Source organism: Lepidochelys olivacea, assembly GCF_965140295.1.
Source record: "Lepidochelys olivacea isolate rLepOli2 genome assembly, chromosome: 1".
Lineage (NCBI taxonomy): Eukaryota > Metazoa > Chordata > Testudines > Cheloniidae > Lepidochelys > Lepidochelys olivacea.
The window spans coordinates 12,261,650-12,280,459 of NC_140411.1; the positions used below are offsets into that span (position 1 = coordinate 12,261,650).

The following is an 18,810-nucleotide window of genomic DNA, read 5'->3' on the forward strand; positions in this document are numbered from 1 at the left end:
CTACGACTGGGGGTGTGCACACCTGAATGATCGATCACTTTATAGGTATGGTATACCTTTTAGCAATATTTAGCAGTATGTTCAACAATCACAGTGCATGTCTTCCCCATTTCGCAATTCTCCACCAAAATTGTTATGCTGAAGCACACAGGACCTTTTTCAGGGGAAAAGGCAATGTGCCACATTTATTGAAGAAACAACAATTAGCATATGCATTCAATCACCCCCCTACCCCCCCTCCCCACACACACTGTCCCACCAGTCGATGTTATAGTTACCAGTTTAGAGTCCAGATCAATCCAGTGGCCAGCTAGGTTGATCACGGATCAATCCAGTGGCCAGGTTCCGTCAGTCGCGGCACGATGCTCCGGGGAAGCCTTGGCAGGACCAACCCAAAGTTTCATGGCTAGGCACCCTGTTTATATAGTGCTTTTCCTTTATTGGACCAATGAGTTTTGCACCGTCATGCTGTCATCAATTGTTGTTTGACAAGTGCTTGTTTTCTTAAATTGTCCTTCTTACTTTTTATTTTGTTTTTATTAATGTTTTTAGGGAGTTATCCCAGGCTGGTTTTGATCACAGATATTTTGTCCCCATTGATAGGTGCCTGTCTCATTCTTTTACTTATTTTAAAATGCTAAACCTACAACAAAGTGGTGACCTTAAAACGTCTGTTACTGCCTTGAAATCAGCCCAGACACAGATTCCGGCTGATGCAGCTTTACCAAATGGCCCATTAGGCCCGTCCCTTTCTGGTGTTCAAAAAGGGTGGCTGGCAGGTTACGGTCAAATCGTACACCAATACATTTCATACATGGTACGTTATTATTCTTTATTTTTCATTTTAAATTACACAAAATGCAAACATAAAATCCTACTACGACAACTGTATATCATAGGCCCTATATTGCTAAAAAGTCTCTTTCAGCTACAAATGTAGAAGCCTGTGCTTTTGGAATAGGAGGAACTGAGCTATATCTCTGCTGTCCCCAGGAAGTTCTGAGTAGCCAACAACTGTGTGCGTTACGTGGCCATGGATGTATTAAAATGCACAACCGTTTACCCAGTGCAGGGAACACAGCTTGACTCCCTGTGGCGTACAGACCCTCTTGGCCCTCAGCACAGATATCAGTGGGAGCTGCGTGCGCTCAGCCACTCTCAAGATGAGCCCCACAGATTTGTTCTCTAGCTGCCGCCCTGAGATTGGGAGGCCTCCCTATTCAGAGGCCCATTAGACTCCAGCCCGCACATGCATGGCAAGAGGCTGACAGGACGTGGAGGGACAAATTAAACAATCCGATTGGCTCATCCACCAGCCATTCATTCTCTGTTCTGCTGACAGGGGCATCTTCACACACTGATGCTGGGTCATAGCACCAACGTTCTGGACTCTAGGTGGAGACAAGAGGTGCCCTCCTCTTGTGCTCCCACCCAGTCCCCGAACTGTGTCATGCTCTGCCCTAGCCAGGTGCCCACTCACTGTTGAGCTGCATGCACCATGCACCTGAATCTCCGCATCCATTTAGCTACAATCTCGTATGGCGTCCGACATCACAATAAATAAGAACTTGCAGCACTCACGTGTATCCCATGCTCCTTTGCATTGGAGCAAAGGATTCTGGGATACACTTAAGACCTTCCATCAGCCTATCCCCATGCCCTTTGGCGTAAACAGAGATGCTCCTTTGGAGGAGGACAAGGTTGGTGGGAACTTCACAACTGACGCAGAGTGATCCAGGACGGGCCTGCTGGAGAGCGTCCAGAGCCGTCACATAACTATTCTGCGGCCTCTAAGATCTGGCACTCTCTGCCTGTGTGCAAGATCAGGCCTACTAGTGCTCCTCGGCACTAAATGTGTCCACGTGGCTGTCTCTTAGCAAGATGGAGCCGCGTGTTGGCCCCTCTGAGAAGAGTCTGACTGGACCAGGGAAAAGGGCTTCTCTTGCTACAGAAGGCAGATGCCGGTAGCTGTGCATGTCCTTGCAGCAGGGTCCCTGTCCTGCTCAGATCATGGACACCCTGTCCTTAATGTATATGTGGTAGGGATCACTCCGCTTGTCCACCTTCCTGGATTTGGTGTACCCCAGAATCAAACTCCCCACCGTGGCGGCAAACAGAATCATCACGAACAAGATGTACATGTAGGAATAGTCGTCTTTGCTGGCTAGCTTGATGTGACTGCCATTCGTCCACCTCGTGGCCTGGTCTGGTGGGCACAGGATGGCACCGTGAAGTGTTTGGTTCAGGGCCTTCAGCAATGAGTGCAGGCTTTGGTACAACGTCTCCGTCAGGTTCCCCACCTCCATGTCCTCGCAACTCCCAGGAAACTTTCTGCCAGGATAAAAGGGGAAAAATGACTTCAGTCAGGCCTCACTGGCGGGGCGGGGGGAGGGCACATACACAGTAAAGAAAGACCCACTGCAACGAGCCTCAGAGCCCGGGTTTACTACCTGGGATTGCACTGCAAGGCTACATATAGCAGTGTAGACGTCCGGGCTTGGGCTAGAGACCGGGCTCTGAAACCTGGCATCGGGGTGGCGCTCAGAGCCTGGATCTGGCCTGAGTCCAAATGTCTACACTGCTCGTTTTAGACCGGCAGCACAAGCCTGAGTCAGTTGACCCGGACTCTGAGACTTGCAGTTTATTTCACAATGGTTTGAGGGAGCTTACAAGTCACACAGCATCACTGCTTCAAGACAGGCCCTGCGGTCGTGCTGGCTGATTAACACCAGCGCACAATTTGTGCATATTGGTGAGGTGGGATCAAAGTGCAGACCCCAGATAACATAACATTGTGATGTCACCTTCCCGCGAAGGATCCCAATGCGTAATCCCAATGTATCGCCAGCCACAGACACGCAGCGACACTGAGATAAGCCACCTCTGGTGCAGAGCACAGCAACCAGACAGCGCACAGTGGGGACATTTTGGCCACGTGCGCTTTGGAAAACCCCTGTTCTTACGTAGGGAAATCCTGCTCCCTTCCTCTGGGGCTGCTGTGGGCCCTGGCAGCAAGGTAGTCACAACAGGTCCATTGCAGGGTGGAGGGCACAGGATTTGTGGAGTCTGTAGAGAGGTTTTGGTGTAGGCCTTACAGATCAGGTCTGGGCAGGGGCTCTCTGTGCATGGCTCTGACGATGGCTTGAGGTAGGGTGCGACTGGGGCAGGAGGGTCTGAGACCACACGGATCCACCAGCCCTACGCCTTGATGTACAGGGTGCTGGGGAAGGGGGGGTAAGCAGAGCCCACCGACAGTAACTGCCTCTTTAGGCCTGGTGGGACAGGAAGCTATTCAGGTGCAGCACAGCTGGAAGGCTTGTCCCCCATCATATCTGCCACACGATCTTCAGCATCTAAGAGCAGCTGTTAAACTGCACAACGCTCCAAAGGACCTACCTCGGAAGGAGGAAGGGCTGGGCCGGGCCTGCAGCCCTGGGCCTGTCATTCCGAGGAGGTTCAGGGTCTCCACGCCGAGGCCTGCTTCAAGCCTGTCTCCCCCACACTGCACTACACCAAAGCTCTGGTGACCCCTCACCAGGTGTGGGCCTCAGCAGAGGTTCGCCTCGTATTTCTGCTGCCCGCTTTGCATCGTCCCTCTGTAGCCACCCTGGGGACTTTTCCTCAGCCAAGAGTGACAAGCTACAGATCGGTCCCTTCCTTCCCAACCTGGGGGTCTAGCTTCAGCCTGCCTTCTGAAGGCCTGTGATAAATGAAGTCCGGGGGGTAGCTCCCTTTGATGGACACCCAGTCAGCCAGTTAACTGTAAAATCCCTCTTCGTAGCTGTTCTCTACTTGCTTTACCTGTAAAGGCTTAAAAAGTCCCCCAGGTAAAGAAGTGGGCACCTGACCAAAAGAGCCAATGGGAAGGTAGAACTTTTTAAAATTGGGAAAGAAACTTTCCCTTTGTCTGGTTTCAGACTAGCAGCCATGTTAGTCTGTATCCGCAAAAAGAAAAGGAGGACTTGTGGAGTACTTTGTCTGCTGTTCTCTGGAGAAGGAGACACAGAGCAGCAATGCTATAAGCAGGAATGTAAGGCTTAAATCAGGTATAAAAATTCATCTTCCATACCTAGAAGATATCACTGGACAGGGCATGTTTAAATAGACGCGATTAGGTTTATTTCTTTATTTTGTGGATCTTCTCTGTGCTAACCCCAGATGCTTTTATTTTGCTTGTAACCTTTAAGCTGAACCTCAAGAGAGCTATCTTGATGCTTTTTGAGCTATCTTGATGAAGCTATCCCTTCATTGTGCTCTCAGCCTGGGAGGGGCACCAGTGGAAGACCCAGGTAGACAGACACGCAATCAGGCCCTGTCCATCGTGTGCTGGGGCAGCCAGAGAGCAGTCATCCTTGGGGGCCTAACCTCATGTCAGGTAAGCCAGGGTAAATTCTTTGTACTTACACAGCGTCTCCCATCCAAAGAGCGAGACAAAGGGGCCATGTGGTGTTGGCATCCGTCCAGTTGTGGAGACGGACAGGTACAGAGATCCCCAAGGACACACAAGAAGTCACAGACGTCCACAGATGACTTGGTCTACAGCGTGGATAGCCCTCTATCTTTGGCCCATTGGTGGGGTGGGGCGGAGGAGCTGGTTCACAGGGCCCGTCCTGCAGACGGACAGAGGATGAGTCTCCAGGGCTGTCGATGAGGCACCCCTCACCAGCACTATCATTCAGTTAAACTAAACATTAAAACGGGAGAGCTCTCTGGGGCAGGCACCAACTACTTGGTTCTGCGTCTGTACAGTGCCGAGCACAACAGGGCCCTGATCTTACAGTGGGGCCCTAGTTTAACCCATGCCATGTGTGGCTCTGCCCACCCCAGTGGCTAGACCACAGAGATTTGTGATGGTGCTACGGCCATTGAGCTAACGGATCTGATCATTTAACTGAAGCAGTAGAGACTGGCGCTTTTCGATTCAGAGCTTCGATCCCAGCAGACAACCTGCCTGGGACACGGTCACGCAAGGCACTGTGGTAATGCAACCAACCAACCAACCACCTGATCAAACCTCCCGAGATTTCAGAAAAGCTTTCGGCCTGCTTAGGGGCTACGCTTTGAGTCTGCTCTGGTTCTAGCTGCTCCCCAGCCTGGAGCTGGTCTCTCCTTCCCAACATATTGCTATTTGTTAAGAAAACCAGAAAGGATGTAAAAGTCAAACTAACCGAACAGTGAATCTGGGGAAAGGTGAGCCCCTGGCGCGAGTGGAGGTGCAGGGAATCCCGGAAATAAAGGAGGCTGAAGGTGTGAACACAGGGGCCTTGCAGGAGGGGAATGGAGGGATGCCAGGAGCGCCTGGCGTGTGCAATACACTCATCCCACAGCAGCACCAAACCGTGCGCCCCTCTAGTTAAACTGCCCCCCAGAAACACTGCAGAGTGGGGCTGCGTTGGGCACTCAAAGCTCGAGCTAGGGAATTAATCACAGCTAATTGCTAGGGTTTGATCCTCCTTCCAACTGCTGAGTGAGGCCGAACACCCTCAAGTCCCAAGGACTTGTGGGGCATGGAGGATGCTCCCTGGGATCAAGCCCGTTGTATTAATTGGGCCTACAAATGTACCCTCGCTGTGAGCTCAGCTGTAAGGAGTGAACGTTCCTACAACAGCACCACACCTACAGTAATAAATGTTGATGGTGAAAGGTGCAAAGGGACGACACAAAGAGGGAAGGAGTCCAAACAAAAAGGCCTGTTGATATAACTCAGGGACTGTGTTAACACCATGCCTGGTAACCAAGAGAAGGGTTGGACCAAAAATCAATGGACCAAAACTGGTGTGTCGGAAATTAGGTCTAACTGGTGAACAAATTAACGAGGGGAAGGGCTGTTGCACCCATCGCTTCCTTCTGGGGTCCTCAAAAGAAAAAAAAACTTTTTTTTTCCGGGGCAGCGGGGGAGTCAAGAGGATGAAACTGGCTGCCAACAACCACTGGCTGAGAGACTGGAGAACGGGAATGGAGCAAGATTCCCCATCACGGCTGCCACCCCCACCGGCTCCTGGGACCCAGGATCCACCATGACACAGCTGGGCCTTCCTTGTCCTGATTCTCAGCAACGTCCCAACAGGGCCAGGCCAAGAGAAGGACCCAGACTCAGGCCACATCTACTCTACAGACCCGTACTGGCATCACTACGCTGCTCAGGGATGTGAAAATCCACCCCCCTGACTTAGCTCCTCGTGCGGACAGCACTATGTTGATGGGAGAACTCCTCCCGCCAACACCCTCCGCCTCTCGGCGAGGTGGGTTAACTACGCCGCTGGGAGAAACTCTCTTTTTGACGTAGGAGCGTCTTCACGTCAGCGCTACAGGGGCAGCTGGGCTGATGCAGCGTTTTCAGCGTAGAGCTGCCCTCGGTGCTGCTGGTTTTTCTGCCAGCACTGGGGCTCCGTGTTCTGGCTGGCCGGGCAGTTGTGTGAGAGCAACGGAAGCCCAAGCAAGCACAGGCCCTTGTGACCTGCAGAGGTCGCACAGACCCACGCCAGTCACTGCTGCTCTGGCCGAGATTCCCCTCCACAACACAAGGTCTGTGCCGGTCAGCTGACCCACACAGGACGGCCTTGCAGCTCAAGCCTAGGACTAGGTCTCAGGAGATCTGGCTTCTATTCCCAGCGCTACCCCAGAATGTCCCAAAGCAAGTCCTGTCGCCGCTCCCTGACTCAGTTTCCCCGTCTGAGACCCAGGGATAACAATACGTCCCTGACACATAGGGGCACGGCGAGGCTCACTAGTGTTTGGGAAGTGCTTAGAGCTCCTTCGGTGGGGTTGGGCCAAATTGAGGTGTGGTGACAGCAGGTCTAACTCCGTCAGAGGAGAGGCTCACAACTGCTCTACTGCTGCATTGTGAGGCAGTAGCTTTGGCTGATTACACCGGGGTGGGGAGGCAGTTATGGCCTCCTTCAGCCACCTGAGGAGTTTCACCCACTCGCACTGATGCTGCGGCCCTTCGTTCCTTCACAGACAAACGGCAGCAGCTGCCCATTGTTCAGCCCCTCACCAAGGCTGAAGGAGAACGTCGTGGTGTGGTTATTAGCCAGAGCCTGGCAATGCCCTCTCTCCTTCCCTCGCATCACTGGTCCCCCATGTGCCAGCACTCAGGGGTCACAAGAGCCGAGGAACGACTGACAGGGGGTGCTCAGCACCTGCATTCGATCAGTACCCGGGCGAAGGAAGGAACCGCTAAGCCCAGGCAGAGGGGGACGCAGACAGTAGAGAAAGGGGAGGATGTCATGCAGCCAGGGCTCCTGGTGCCTTTACTTCTACGGATCACGTTCCCTCTGCTTCCCCTGCCCCGGAGCTCAGCACCATCTGTCCAACATGCATCCATCAGCATCAGTGGGAATTTGTCCTTCTCCCAACCTGGCTAACACTTCAGCTCATACCTTACACACAGAGACAATAAACACAGCTTGGGCTAACCATGCCCTGGCCTTGCAACAGCTGGTCAGCTCCTACTTAAAGGCTGGGTAAAGACATATTCTTGCCAAATAATCCATTTCACTGGATGCCAGAAGCATTTAATGATGATATTTTATTACGGATCACCTGGAGGGGCTGGCCCAAGGAGGCACTACAGGAATTCACAGGGCCTCATAACGCATTAGCCAACAAGACGAATTACAGAATATTGAAGTCCATTTACAAACACAGCAGTGACATAACAAGCCCCTAATAAGCAGCAACTGGTCAGTCCTGTTAGACACAGAGGCAGGCAAACCCTGGATCTGGATTTTGCATTTGGCTGAGAGGTTCCAGCTGCAAACAGCAGCCCCATTGCTGGAGCAGGAGATTAGGCCTTGGTTTGCCCTTTACTCTGGTCCCATTGCCAAGGAAGGGAACCAAGCTGGCCCATAAATTGTAAGCATGTGCAGGGCCCCCAAGCCGTCCTTATGCTTAAGGTCCTCTCTGATCAACGCACTCACAGGGAGACACACCTGTCACTAATTATACTAACGAATGCCCCTGCACTGCCCCTGTGCTGAGGTGACACATCACATCTCTTTTACAAAGCTAGACCCAGGCACAAAGAGGCACTTGCCCCAGGTCAGTGACAGAGCTGGCCACGACACCCAGGAGCATTACAGTCACACCATCTCGGAGCTGAAACCGGGGTCAATGTCCTTTGTTTGCCTGGACTCAGCTGCCTTTAGAACCACGCATCCCGCCCTGCCAAGGAACTGCCAGCAGCAGCGCCGGTCAGAGGCGCTCAGCTGAGCCCCCTTGGTGGTCTACAGAATTCAAGAGATCAAGGAGCGAAGCAGCAGGGGAGCAGGAGGGTGTTGCAAAGGGAGATGATCCACTACAGGAAGTTTCACACCCTCTGCATAATGAAGAGGCTGGAGAAGCCCTGGCCAGGGGGCTCCTTTCCTAGTTTGGTAGCAAGATCACTGCTTCCTATGGGCTGCTGGCGTGCACCGACCCTGGAGGGAGGGAGCGTTTGCCACAGTACCAGGCTAACCCTTGATCTCTTTTGAAAAGCTCCACGTAAAAGGTCACTTCTCCCTGGCCAGCCTCCAGAGTTGGGCAGAAGAGACTTTGGTTTAACATCTCATCGGAAGCATGCCACCAATAAGGGCTTGTCTACATGGGGAAATTTACTAGCATAATCCTACCTCAACAGTTATACCCATGAGCCATTTTTAAATTACTCCAGCTGGTGAAAGGGGTCATACAGCCCCTTCTGTAGATGGACACTCGCTCCCCACAATAGAGGTAGCCGTAGAGCAAGCATCCTTACACCATCCACCTGTAACCCACCCTTACATGGGGTGGCTCTCTGTGCCCCTCAAGCAGCTGGACCACAATGAGGTTTATGAATCGGCTACTGGTTTTGAGCTCAGAGGGAGGGGTCTTTTAGATCAGACAGCTGAGGCTCATACATCTAGCTGCAGAGTGTGACGCTGGCTGACCAGGTGCCGGCTCCTGCCAAGGTCCCCAGGCCTCTATGAAACACTGACCAGTACCTAGCTGGATTCAGTCTGGCTCCCCTGTGTGTTATTAGTATTTAGTATGCTTAAAAATGTCCTTCTTTGAATGCTTGCAAGCTGCTGCATGCATTAATCTCACTTATAATGTCTGTATCCAATATTGTATGGTAATATTTAAGCGTTTGTACTAAAAGTCTCCGTGAATCATCAGACAGGAGAGAGAGACATTAACTAGTGTAAAGTGCTGATCTCCAACAGAAGGTATTACATCCTGCCCAACAAGGAAGGGACACCAAAACCAGACAAACTATTGTGGAACATTAAAGAGGACAAAAGACTTTGTTGATTGTTCTCTCCTCCATGAAGATGAATCATACAAGTGAATTCCTTCCATCAGCTGAGTTTGCAGCTCAAAGCACAAGGTGCGGAAGGGGATAAAAGCCCCTAACAATAAACTGTGTGCACTGCTTGGACTCTGGAAGGCAAGGATTGCTAGCCATAAACAAAAGATCCCTCAGCTGGGTGGCGAAACAGATCAGAGTATCCAAGGGGACTGTCTGTGACTCCATGTTAATTAAGCCTGTTATAGCACCTGAGGAGTTTACACTTGGTTGGTGAAATCCCAGGGCAGGTCTACACTACCGGGTAAAGCAATCCAACTTCCATCGCGCCGGGGCGTGAAAAAGGCGCACACCCCCGAGTGACGCAAGTTACAGCAACCTAAGCGCTGCCCCCAGCAGCTTCTCGCGGAGCTGGCGCGATTATGCCGACGGGAGAGCGCCCTGCCGTGGGCACGGATGGTCTTCACCAGATGCACGGCAGCGGTGGAGCTGCACTTGGGCCACGGCGCCAATGCAGACCTTCTAGTGTCGCCCTGCCCTGTGCTGAGGAAGCTGGGCAGCAGCCTATCGCGCGCCAGGCAGGCACTCAGGGAATCCGCCCTGCTGCGGCCAGGGCCCGCCAACGGTGCCGACTTCCCCTCTAGCCAGGGGGTGCTTGACCCCCGCCTCTGCCCCAGGCCCTGCCCCCACTCCACCCCTTCCCCCAAGTCCCCGTCCTGCCTCTTCCCACGCCCGCTCTGCCCCCATCCCGCTTCTTCCCTGCCTTCTCCCCCGAGCGCACCCCATCCCCGCTCCTCCCCCGCCCTCCTGGAGCTTCCTACACGCCACGAAACAGCTGTTCGCGGGGGGCAGGAGGTGCTGGGAGGGAGGGGAAGAGTTGGTCAGCGGGGCCACTGGCAAGTGAGAGGCTGCCTTTTCTCTGTGGGTGCTCCTGGACCTGCCGCGGTTGGGGGAGGGGCAGCCCGAACCTAGTCCCGGCCCAGACCTGCCACAGCCGTGGGGCACCTATCCCACAGCCCCAGCCCCGGAGCCGCAGCAGGGAGAGAGAGCTGGGGGGAGTTCTCTCTCTCCACCATAGCCCCAGAGCACCCTCCTGTACCCCAAACCCTTCATCCTGGACCCCACCCCAGAGCCCGCACTCCCAGCCCTCACAATCCTGCACCCCAACCCTCTGCCCCAGCCCGTAGCCCCCTCCTACACCACATGAATTTTGTTATGTGCACCAATATGAAGGTGATGTGTCACACATCACCTCCATATCGGTGCTCATAACAAAATTCATTCCACACATGGGTGGGAAAAATTAGAGGGAACACTGGCCCTGTGTATAGAACCAATCTAGAGTTTGTGCCTGGCTCTTAACAGACTGCCCTGAGGTTGGTATTCAAGCTCTTGAGACACTGCAGGACAGCTTGACACAGAGGCCGCAGGTTCAAGCCCTGCGGCTGCTCACATGCTCAGGGGTATCACATTATAAGTGGTGGCCCCCACAGGAAGCTCAGGGTGAGCTACCCCAGAGGGGAAGGTCTCTTAGCTCAAAGCCAGCAGAAGAGCCATAATTCTCTGTGGTCCAGCCGCTAGAGGAAAAGAGCCACACTAAGCAAGTATGGACTGATGACATACTCATGTGCCCCAGCCATACTCTAGAGGACCCACCAATCTCCCCACTGGGGGAAAGAGGACTAAGTTAGCCCCTGACCTCTTGGGGTGGTTGTTGTGGCCTAGACCCAGGACCAAGGCCGAGTTTATTTCATAGCTGGCTGAGTAAGGCATCAGATGGTAACACCCATCAGCCAACTCCCAACACAGGCTGGGTTTGAACTGCTGACCTAGAGCTGGGAGGGGCTGCAATTCACGACCAATCCCACAAGCTAACGAGTTCCCAGCTACACCTCTCTGAAAGGACAACAAGGTTCTGTAGCGCCAACAGGGCTGGTCCACTTGAGCTTCCTGCCAGGGCCAGACACTGGCTTCTGCAGCTCTCGCAACAAAGGAAAGGATAATTGTCTCCATTATTCAGGGTCCTGCCTAGGGGCGGAGTTGAATACCTGCCCATGTCTCTCATGAATGCAGCAATTGTTCTGTCAGAGGGTAAACTGATATCTTGGGATGTCAACGGCTTAGTCACCTGCTAAGGAGCTGTATCCCATACAACTCTTTGGCACTTGTCAGGCCCATTATTGCAATCCCCTTTCTAATGCCTCCAGAAAAGTGAAGCCTGGTCTACACTTCAGGGTTAGGTCACCGTAAGCTGCCTTGAGTCCACTGAGCTGTGGAAGTGTCTTCAATTAAATTCGGCTCCCGTTGACGTAAAGTGCCTCCCTACACCGATTTAGTAATGCCACCTCCCCGAGCGGTCAATGTCATTAGGTCGACACAGAATCAGCGCAGAGCTGCCTAGGAAAGAGCACTGCGGAAAGGGATCTGGGCGTCATAGTGGATCACAAACTAAATATGAGTCAACCGTGTAATGCTGTTGCAAAAAAAGTGAACATCATTCTGGGATGTATTAGCAGAAGTGTTGTAAGCAAGACACGAGAAGTAATTCTTCTATTCTACTCTGCTATGATTAGGCCTCAACTGGAGTATTGTGTCCAGGTCTGGGCATCAGATTTCAGGAAGGATGTGGACAAATTGGAAAGAGTCCAGAGAAAAGGAACAAAAATGATACAAGGTCTAGAAAACATGACCTATGACGGAAGATTGGAAAAATTGGTTTTGTTTAGTCTGGAAAAGAGAAGACTGAAAGGGGACATGATAACAGTTTTCTAGTATGTAAAAGGTTGTTAGAAGGAGGTGGAAGAAAAATTGTTTTTCTTAACCTCTGGTGATAGGACAAGAAGCAATGGGCTTAAATTGCAGCAAGGGCAGTTTAGGTTGGACATTAGGAAAAAATTCCTAACTGTCAGGGTGGTTAAGCACTGGAATAAATTGCCTAGGGAGGTTGTAGCAGGCGATTGGACTAGATGACCTCCTGAGGTCCCTTCTGATATTCTATGATTTCAACTACATGTTAGCTCGCTTCAGCTTGAAAGCCCTTTTTGCAGTGGATCTTGAATCTCCTACTTCACATGAACAGCCATAGTGGGCCAGACCAATGATCCATCTAGCCCAGTGTCTTGCCTCTGACATTGGCCAGTACCAGATGCTTCAGAAGGAATGAACAGAACAGGGCAATTATTGAGTGATCCATTCCTTGTTGTTCATTCTCAGCTTCTGGCAGTTGGATGTTTAGGGACATCCAGAACATCCCTGCTCATCTTGGCTAATAGCCATTGATGGACCTATCCTCCAGGAACTTCTTTAATTCTTTTTTTAACCCAATTATACTTTTGGCCTTTACAATGTCCCCTGGAGGGAAGCAAAGAGGCTTTCAGAGGACGAATCTATGAGAGAGTTGTGGGCCTCACTTGACATGAGTAATACAATATGGGGGAAGCCTTATTTCTTAGGAGATAGGATTAGGGAGGTAAATGAATCAGCACGCTGGAAACAGAATGTCTGGACTAGTTAAGATAAGGGAGAACACCCAGGAAACCATTTATAATGGACAAGATAATGGATAAGCTAAGCCTGGAACATAAGATGAGGTAGGTACAGAGTAAGTTGCACATGGACAGTGCACACTGTACAGGGATTGGTTTCTGGAAAGTGACCAATCCCAAAATGGGTGATCCAGTACACAGTAAATGCCATAGAACGTGTAAATGTATATAAAGGAAGAGATTTACTATGTAACTTTGGATGTGTGGTACGCCCTATACACACCCCATGCTTGAGTCTGAACAACTCAGCCTAGCTGTGCCGTATGCCAAATAAAGGAACCTGAGTGACAAGACTGGAGTCAAACTGAGTTCTTGGGGAATCGAGGGGAAGAGGTCTCAGGGGAAACCCAACACAGTGGTGCCATGACTCAGATCCCCTCGTCTGGAGCAGGTAACGTATACACCCCTTACAGTAAGGGGCGCGACCCAGTGTTAAAGGAAATGGCATTGGAAGGGTTTAACGGTTTAAACAAAGTTAGCACCACACTGGAAAAGTAGGTTAAATCTAAGGGACGCCCCAGAAGTATTACAGGGAAACTAGGATTGGGTGAAAAAAGGAACTCCAGAGAGTGGTACTGGAGAGAGAGAAAAGAAAGCATGGCAGAGCACCGCAGTGGTCCTCCGAATGCCACTGAAGTGTTCAAAAATTCCTGAAAAAAGGCAGGAGGAAAACAATGTCTATTCCCTATCTGCATAAATCCAAAGTAAAAAGCAGGCGCCCTTCCAGGACTATATTTAGTGAGTACAGTTTTGCAGCAAAATGAACAAAGTTAAAAAATAAGTGCAAAAAACAAACAATAAGCTTAGAGCCCCTGAAAAAAATGTCAGTTTAAAAAATAATTAATTTAAAAAAACCCTTAAAAGTTAAAAAAAAACTTTTGGACAAATAAACCCTGCTGAGTTGAGAAGGAATTAAACAGTTGGGGGTTGCAAAAATGTTTAAAAGGACGTTAACATGTTAAAGAAGAGAATGCTCAGTTTAAGATTGAAACCCAGTGATGGCAGTAAAACTCTGTGCAGTCATGTCCGGTGACACCCTTGGTCATAAAATAATTTCTGCAACGGGGAGGTCAAGTGGTGACAACTACCATCACTGTATGCTTTCCCCCCCGAAACGCCGTTACAGCCATTCTGAAGGAAGTGGGCCCTTCCCAATGAATGTGTCTGGAAATAATTAACTGCGCCGGCAGCTGCGGGCAGAGTGACAATCTCATTTGAGTAACTGGACTATAAGTAATTCAGTCAAAATCTCTAAAAAGCAAATGGGGATTTCAATATGGTTTCACTGCTTCCAGATATACGAGTGAAAATGTGACAAAATCTGACATAAAAATATAATTAAGAGCAGTGCAAAGGGCATTAATCAGCTCAAACCACAGATTGGAAAAAGGGGAGAAAACACCTAGTCAGTTAAAAAAATACTGCCCATCACACAAAAATAAATGTAAGGGTAACAATCAGGTTACGAATGCCTCAAAGAGCAGCACTCCGTCCACTCTGCCTACAACGCCAGCCTCAAAGGTTTCTGCTACCACTGGCTGGAATTTTTTTTTTTTTTTTGGCTGATTTTCAACCACATCACAGAGCTGGTCACATTTTGGGGAAAATTAACATGTTGATGAAAAATATTCAGCCCGATTCCAGCTGCTACTTTGTGCTCCCTCAAAACCTTCCTTAAGACCCCCCCGCACTGCAATGCCCGTAAGAAGCATTTGCAGGTTAATGGTAGATCCAGGAGGAGAGCCCAGACTGTGAGTCAAGCAATCTGGGTTCTCCTCCACTACCACTAATCTGATAAGGGACCTTGGGCAAGTAACTTCACCTATCTGTGCCTCTCGCTAGGACCATCTCTCGCTAAGTGTTTGTACCCAGCCTGGCGCTATGAGGCTGTTTGGATATTACGGCTAAGTCAGGCAGTAACAGGGTTGTGAGAGTATGGAATGTAAGGTGAGGCTAGACGTAATTGTGCAGCTCTAAAATGCTGGACTGGAGCCACGGGAGTGGGGGGTTGTTATGTGAAACTGAATAATGATTGCTACAGAAAATTGGGTGGCTTTCCTGCAAACTCTGATTCCGCGGTGGGAAGAAATACAGGCAATGCAATCGGTCCTACCTGCGTACCCTGACCTATTGCCAGCTCAGTGGATTGTTGCCATGAAGTCCCACCCTCTTTCAGACAGAGGACTGTAACCCCAGTGCCCTTGTCATAATGTATTTAACCCCCACCATAAAATTCCAGGGCTGATCCTTCTAGCCTGGACTATGCTGGCAGAAATCAAGCACAGAATTCAGCACTCTCAACTCAGATGCACTGGCCAAGTAGACAGGAAAAGAACAGCGAACTTTTGAATCTCATTTCCGGAGACTGCGGGAACTGTGGGATAGCTACCCACAGTGCAACACTCCGGAAGCCGACGCTTGCCTCGGTACTGTGGAAGCACTCCGCCGAGTTAATGCACTTAATGCACTTAGAGAATTTTCTGTGGGGGGACACACACTCGAATATATAAAAACGATTTCTAAAAAAACGACTTCTATAAATTCGACCTAATTTCGTAGTGTAGACATACCCATAGTGTAGACAGGGCTCAGGCATTTTTCTCCCTGTATGATGTCTAACACCGCTCAGAGCAGGGTTAAACAGCAGAGTGGTTAAGAACAGCTGAGCCCTGCCTAGGGAAGCACTTTCACTATTATTACCATCTATGGATCTACACCACCAGGGAACCGTGGGGTTTATTTTTGCCAACCCAGAGGCAACCTCTGTTAAACTCTGCCTCAGTGATGACCCCATACCTGTCCTAGAGCTTCACTTCCGCAGGAGTTTGACAGAAACGTCGGAAAGATCCACATCCTCCCCCATTCTCCCAGTGGAAACACAATTTAGCATCTATCCTCGTATGGTGATTTCCTCTCCCTAAACCCCCGATTTAGGAGAGGCGGGTGGACTCGCCCTCCCACTCCTGGAAGATGCTGTGTGCTGCCGATGCCCCTTGACAAACACATTTTATTGGAGGGCCTCACCACCCAGGCAAGTGGTTCCCATCCCAGCTCACATGGCCGCTTTCTCCCCTTGCTTCCTTTCCTGTTAGTGTCTATCCATAGTTCCTTTTCACCACCCTCCTCTGAGCAGAGAGGACCAGCAGGGCACCAGCAGGTAACTCTCTCCCAGATTGCTACTGAGGAGCTAGACCTGGCAGGGACTTGCAACATTTGGATTTTTAGCACTCCCAAACATCACAGGGGTTTGAAGGCTGGGAATTTTGTTTAAGCCACTTGCTAACGCACGTGGTGTCAGGCTTTACCTGTACATTTAATCATTGAAATTCACAGTTCATTTCAAGGGGTAGCGACCCACATAGGGGTAGGTATCTGCATAATCACCCTTAATAACCCCGCAAGTCAGTCTTTGTCCCTCTCTTGTGGCTGATTCACAGAAGGGGTTGAAGAGTCTGTGGCTTCTAATCGAGGGTACATCTAGACTGGCATAAAAGGCATCATTTTAAAATCCTGCTGTGGACAGGACAAGTTGTATTTTAATGTGTGTTAGCTGGAATTGTTAAAATACCTCTTATTCGGTCCACAACACTAGGGTTTGAAAACACGTTGGCTACATTGCTTTAACCAATATGTTTTGAAAACACACCTTTTATCCGAGCCTAAACAAGCCCTAAGGGATTTAATTCTTTATTCAATTGTTAGAGGCTTATGCTTTTGTTACTGAAGGTCCTATCTAACTCACCTGACTGGCCCACGTTGGTTCAAGTTACATATGCCCAATAAAGTATTTCCAGTCTCCTGTAATAAAACCATAGTCACCTAGGATTTCCTAGTGCCCACGCCACGGCTACTTAGAACTTCACTGTGACATGCGGCAGCCCAGATCCTCCTGCTCCCAAACCATTAGCCCACACCATTTTTTATTATTATTTGTATATGGTAGCACCCAGGAGCTTTAGTCATGGACCAGGACCTCATTGTGCTAGGCCCTGTACAAACACAGAACAAAACAGTCCCTGCCCCGAAAGATCTTAAAGGAGAATCTCCATTAGCTATTAGCAGCATAATGTTTATGACCCAGGTGAGTAGTGTTCACTCCATCCAGTAGAGGGCAGTCCCGCATGCACTCTAGACAGGACTTTCAAGTAACAACTAATAATTATTCAACCAATTCCCCCCTTCAGACTCCGCCGTGCCTGCACACCTAGAGTTACCTCTACCCTAAGAAAAGTCTTCAGTGTAAAAATGCCTCCTCTCGCCCAGCTACTATAAGGCTGGCTAACAAGGCTTTGCCAAGCTCTCTCGAGAGGATGTTCAGATTTCAGAAGCCAACAAGGATGATAATATTTTTAGCCCAAAGGTTAAAATTTTCTGCGAAGAAGTTAAGCGCCTGAAAAGGTGCTTTTGTTAGGATACGCTCCTTGCCCCAGCATCCGCATCATCCACACCCACTTTGGCTTTGTATCACCCAGTTCCAAAGCAAAGGCACTCTCCACAACATGCCCAGGGCCAGAACGTCTCCATCAGGACAAATCCCCCTTCCCCCAGCTCACACACGCCAGGTATGTGTCACCCCGGGAGTCCCCTGAGCAGTTTGGTTCTCCCTGAGCCCCCCAGCGCCTCCTGCAGCAAAAGGACAGGGGGCTGGGGCACGGGGAAGCGGGGTGGGAGGGATTTGGGGACAGGGGGATAGGTGAGGGACGCTGGGTCAAGAAGTAGGTAGTAGGGGAGATCTGAAGACAGGTGGTAAGGGATCTTTGGGGGAATGTGCAGGGGATTTGGAGGGTCCCCTGGGACAGGGGATAGGAGCTCCATAGGGAAAGTGCAGGGGGGAGGGTCAGGGGTCTCCTGGTACAGTGAGTGTGTGGGGGGGGGGAACGGGGATCCCCTAGGGAAGGAGGGAGAGTCAAGTATCCCCTGGGACACCAGATAGGGGCTCCCTAGGGAAGATGAATGGGGGGTTGGGGGGTCCCTGGGTGGGTTGGGGGTCCCTGGGGCAGTGGATGGAGGCTCCGGAGGGGGGTGGCAGGGGTCCCCAGGGCAGGGGAAGGGGGAGCCTTGGGGGATCGGGGGGTCCCCGGGGCAGGGCGGCTCCCCGGGGAGGGGGGTCAGGGGTCCCCAGGGCAGGGGACGGGGACTCCCTGGGGGGAATTCGGGACAGGAGGGGGGGGTCTCCCGGGAGGGGCTTCGGGAGCTCCCTGGGGAAGACCCCACCCGGGGATCCTGCGGCACCTCTCGAGCCCCCGGACCGTGGCTCCGCGCAGCGCCTGTTCCCGCCCGTCCCCGGCCGCCCGCCCCGCACTCACCCGCCGCTCGCTCCCCGCTGGCCGGCTGTGGCCGCGGCACGTGGGGGCCGCTGCCCCGGTCCCAGCCCCGCCCGCCGCGGCTGGGAGGGGAGCGCATCGTCCCCCGGCTGCAGCCATCGGCACCGCCCGTCCCGGGGCAGGGCCACCTGCTACCGCTGCCCCACACTGCCGCCGGGGGCGCCTCTGCCCCAGCTCGGGGCACGGGGCTCCTCTCCCCGATCCGTGTCCCTGCTGCCCCTCCAGCCTCTGGCGACGAGCCCCTGCCCCCTCCGGTACCTCAGCCCAAGGGGCACCCCACACACCCCGGGCCCCGCTGGCTCCTGGCCATGTCCCCCTACGTGAGGGGTGCCGGCTCCCTGCCATATGCCAGCAGCCCCAAGGCCATGGGTCCCAGCCCCCTGCCACGTCCCTGGGTACAGGGTCCCGGCTCCCTGCCATGTGCCCCAGGCCTGGGGTCCTGGCTCTCTGCCACGTCCCCAGATACAGGGTCCCGGTTCCCTGCCACGTCCCCGGGGCCTGGGATCCCGGCTCTCTGGCACGTCCCCAGGGCCTGAAGTCCCAGCTCCCTGCCACGTCCCTGGGGCCTGGGATCCTGGCTCTCTGGCACGTCCCCAGGGCCTGAAGTCCCAGCTCCCTGCCACGTCCCTGGGGCCTGGGATCCCGGCTCTCTGGCACGTCCCCAGGGCCCGAA

The 18,810-nt window shown here is 51.9% G+C and overlaps 1 protein-coding gene across 3 annotated transcripts; it reads right to left on the minus strand.

The window, feature by feature from the left end:
• Positions 1-247: 247 nt before the first annotated feature.
• KCNE3 (potassium voltage-gated channel subfamily E regulatory subunit 3) lies at positions 248-18,210 on the minus strand. 3 transcript variants are annotated; one of them, XM_084618032.1, is made up of 3 exons: positions 18,120-18,210; positions 4,405-4,610; positions 248-2,331 (listed from the first exon to the last, which is right to left on the minus strand). In XM_084618032.1, exons 2-3 carry the CDS (start codon positions 4,416-4,418, stop codon positions 2,004-2,006), a joined length of 342 nt encoding a protein of 113 aa, XP_084474158.1. In that variant the 5' UTR covers positions 4,419-4,610; positions 18,120-18,210; the 3' UTR covers positions 248-2,003. The 3 variants fall into 3 exon arrangements, with proteins under 3 accessions (XP_084474158.1, XP_084474160.1, XP_084474159.1); XM_084618034.1 differs by lacking the exon at positions 4,405-4,610 and having other exon boundaries at positions 18,120-18,166; XM_084618033.1 differs by lacking the exons at positions 4,405-4,610; positions 18,120-18,210 and adding an exon at positions 3,397-3,464.
• Between the last annotated feature and the right edge of the window lie 600 nt (positions 18,211-18,810).